General features: G+C 39.9%; 1 protein-coding gene across 3 annotated transcripts; it reads left to right on the top strand.

Moving 5' to 3' along the window:
• On the top strand, window positions 1–2,120 carry LOC131677806 (synaptic vesicular amine transporter-like). Of its 3 annotated transcripts, none has more exons than XM_058957858.1 (4): window positions 9–109; window positions 307–392; window positions 455–1,543; window positions 1,606–2,120. In XM_058957858.1, the coding sequence occupies exons 2-4, from the start codon at window positions 374–376 to the stop codon at window positions 1,896–1,898; spliced, it is 1,401 nt and encodes a 466-aa protein (XP_058813841.1). In that variant the 5' UTR covers window positions 9–109; window positions 307–373; the 3' UTR covers window positions 1,899–2,120. The 3 variants fall into 3 exon arrangements, with proteins under 3 accessions (XP_058813840.1, XP_058813841.1, XP_058813842.1); XM_058957859.1 differs by having other exon boundaries at window positions 59–91; XM_058957857.1 differs by having other exon boundaries at window positions 1–392.
• The last annotated feature ends 318 nt before the right edge of the window (window positions 2,121–2,438 follow it).

The raw sequence follows: 2,438 nt of genomic DNA, 5'->3' as shown, positions 1-2,438 counted from the left end.
GGTCTAGAGCAGCACAGGAAAAATGATAACGTTCAGTTGCCGCGTCGACTAGATCCGAAGCAAGTCTGTGGCTTGTGAATAGAACAATACGGTGAAGTATTTTCTGGCTGTGCGTGAAAAATATTCAATAGTACCGTAATCAGATGAAAAGTCATTCTTTCGGCATCCTGCGGTTGGAATTGTGATTCATCAACATAGCATTAAAAAGAGATTGATTAACTTTTCTCGAATAGTTTGGATTTTATTTAACTATAATCTCGGCAGAAAATTTTCTACAGTTCGCTACAATATGTTTTCGTTTATCAGTAAAGATCGTCGGCAGAGTCGAGCATTTGTGGCTTTTATCGTTTACATTTCACTATATTTGGACAACATGTTGCTGACCGTCATCGGTGCGTTATTTGTTAGTTGTTAATTGCCAATACTAAATTCATATGTACCTTCTTTTTTACAGTTCCCATTCTTCCTGACTATCTGGTACACTTTTACTCAAGCTCAAACACAACCATTTCAATCCCGCAGAGTGTGATGTACAAAAATTTTGATCTTCACTACGTTCCAAACCTAATTGGGGCCACCACTGGACATATATCATTCAAGAACCTTACGACAGCTGATCGGCCAATATCGCTGGAGTCTGAAAATGGCTCAATTGGCATTCTTCTTGCCGTTAAGGCACTCGTGCAGTTGATATTTAATCCGATTGTTGGAAATGTCTCGACTAAACTGGGTTACAGTATACCGATATCATTCGGAACATTCAACTTGCTAATAGCGTCAATGATTTTCGCGTTTGGTCAGTCGTACGCGTCCTTGTTTGTTGCACGAGCCATCCATGGTGTAGGTTCTGCTTGTATTTGCGTTTGTGGTATGAGCCTGGTAGCTCAGTTGTACTCTGAACCGGATAAGCGATCGAAAGTGATGGGCACTATCCTAGGTAGCATCGCTGTAGGCGTCCTGGTTGGTTATCCCTTTGGCGGGATCTCATATGATATTGTTGGGAAAGCTGCTCCATTTCATATTCTATCAACTCTTTGTCTGCTTGTTTTACTACTGCAATTTAGTAGCTTGGATTTTTCAATACGTCATCAATCATCATCAGTAATAGCTGAACACGGAAATTCGAAATGGCTACCCCTACTAACTGATAGGCTGATTCTTGTAATAATTGGTGGTATTTGGATCTCGACGTCGGCAATGTCCATTTTGGAGCCCTGCCTACCTTTGTGGATGATGAACGTATTGCATCCGAAAAAGTGGCAACTGGGAACAGTATTTATTCCAGACTCTATAGGTTACTGGATTGGAACTAACTTTTTCGGAGGAATAGCTTACAAGTTTGGTCAAATCAAAGTTGCAATTTTGGCACTAACTTTGGTAGGAATCTCTTGTATACTAATTCCATCAGCAGTCACAGTTGTTGGACTTTTGTTGCCACATTTCGGTCTTGGATTGGGAATTGGTGTACTGGATGCGGCCCTTATTCCTCTACTAGCAACCATAGTAGATAGTCAATGCTCAAGTGACAACGAAAGCGACATTTGTAAGTATTAAATTATTCCAGTCGATTTTGTTTTAAATTTTGAATTTCTTTCTCATTACTAGGTGATTCATCCCCTAACTATGGAGCCGTATATGCCATCCAACAAATCGCTGTGAGCCTGGCCTACTCATTGGCACCAATCGTGGGCGGCGAGCTAGTGCCATTGATTGGGTTCCCTTGGCTTATGCGATTTATCGGAATGCTTAACCTTATGTATGGACCTCTATTGATTTATTCCGGTATTCGAGAGAGTGTTGCGAGTATGCTTCAGCAACGATGTGGAATGCCGTTGACATCTGTTGAGCTTGCTAATTCTGATGGGAGCTACAACCGATTTTACAATGCGGTGGATTAAAATCATTCCCCCTCATAGGAATCAAAAAATAAATATTTCACACCATCAATGAAAGAGTGATCATGGAAGCGGAAACGATTTAGCATCCTTATCACAGCGCTACATACGCGAGCATGAAGAATAAAATATTAGGTTGATACGGGATTGGATGTTGCTGAATGTTGTTTTGTTGTGTAAATATGCGATATGAAACGGAATAAAAACGTGTGAATGTGATCGGAAGCCGAAGATTTGTTTTTACTATGCATTCGGAAGGACATGCGCTGTTCGTATAACACACAGAAGAGATGCCGATGAACTACGCCAACCCTTAAGAAATTTCTATAGTAAACTAACTAAAGTTTACTCATATATGTTCTGTAGTGGAATAAAAGACTGTTCAAATTTATGACTAAGAACAATCTGAATGTGTGGGTTAAACCTTCTTTTTTTGCAAATGCCTAAAAAAGAAAGAGCTCCGTAAGACCCAATAGTTGTACTAGTGTTCCTACCCGATCAGAATGAAATAACAAAATTATAACAGAACACTCTTTTTGTTAC

This window comes from Topomyia yanbarensis, chromosome 1, assembly GCF_030247195.1.
Source record: "Topomyia yanbarensis strain Yona2022 chromosome 1, ASM3024719v1, whole genome shotgun sequence".
Taxonomy (NCBI): domain Eukaryota; kingdom Metazoa; phylum Arthropoda; class Insecta; order Diptera; family Culicidae; genus Topomyia; species Topomyia yanbarensis.
The sequence above is the reverse complement of the archived record's forward strand: the minus strand, read 5'-3'. Positions and strand labels throughout refer to the sequence as shown.

Bases quoted from the DNA above. Each gene is read 5' to 3' on its own strand.
- LOC131677806 (XM_058957857.1), top strand. From the start codon at position 290: ATGTTTTCGTTTATCAGTAAAGATCGTCGGCAGAGTCGAGCATTTGTG. The intron at 393-454 runs GTGCGTTATTTG...TCTTTTTTACAG, and splicing joins CATGTTGCTGACCGTCATCG to TTCCCATTCTTCCTGACTAT. The intron at 1,544-1,605 runs GTAAGTATTAAA...TCTCATTACTAG, and splicing joins TGACAACGAAAGCGACATTT to GTGATTCATCCCCTAACTAT.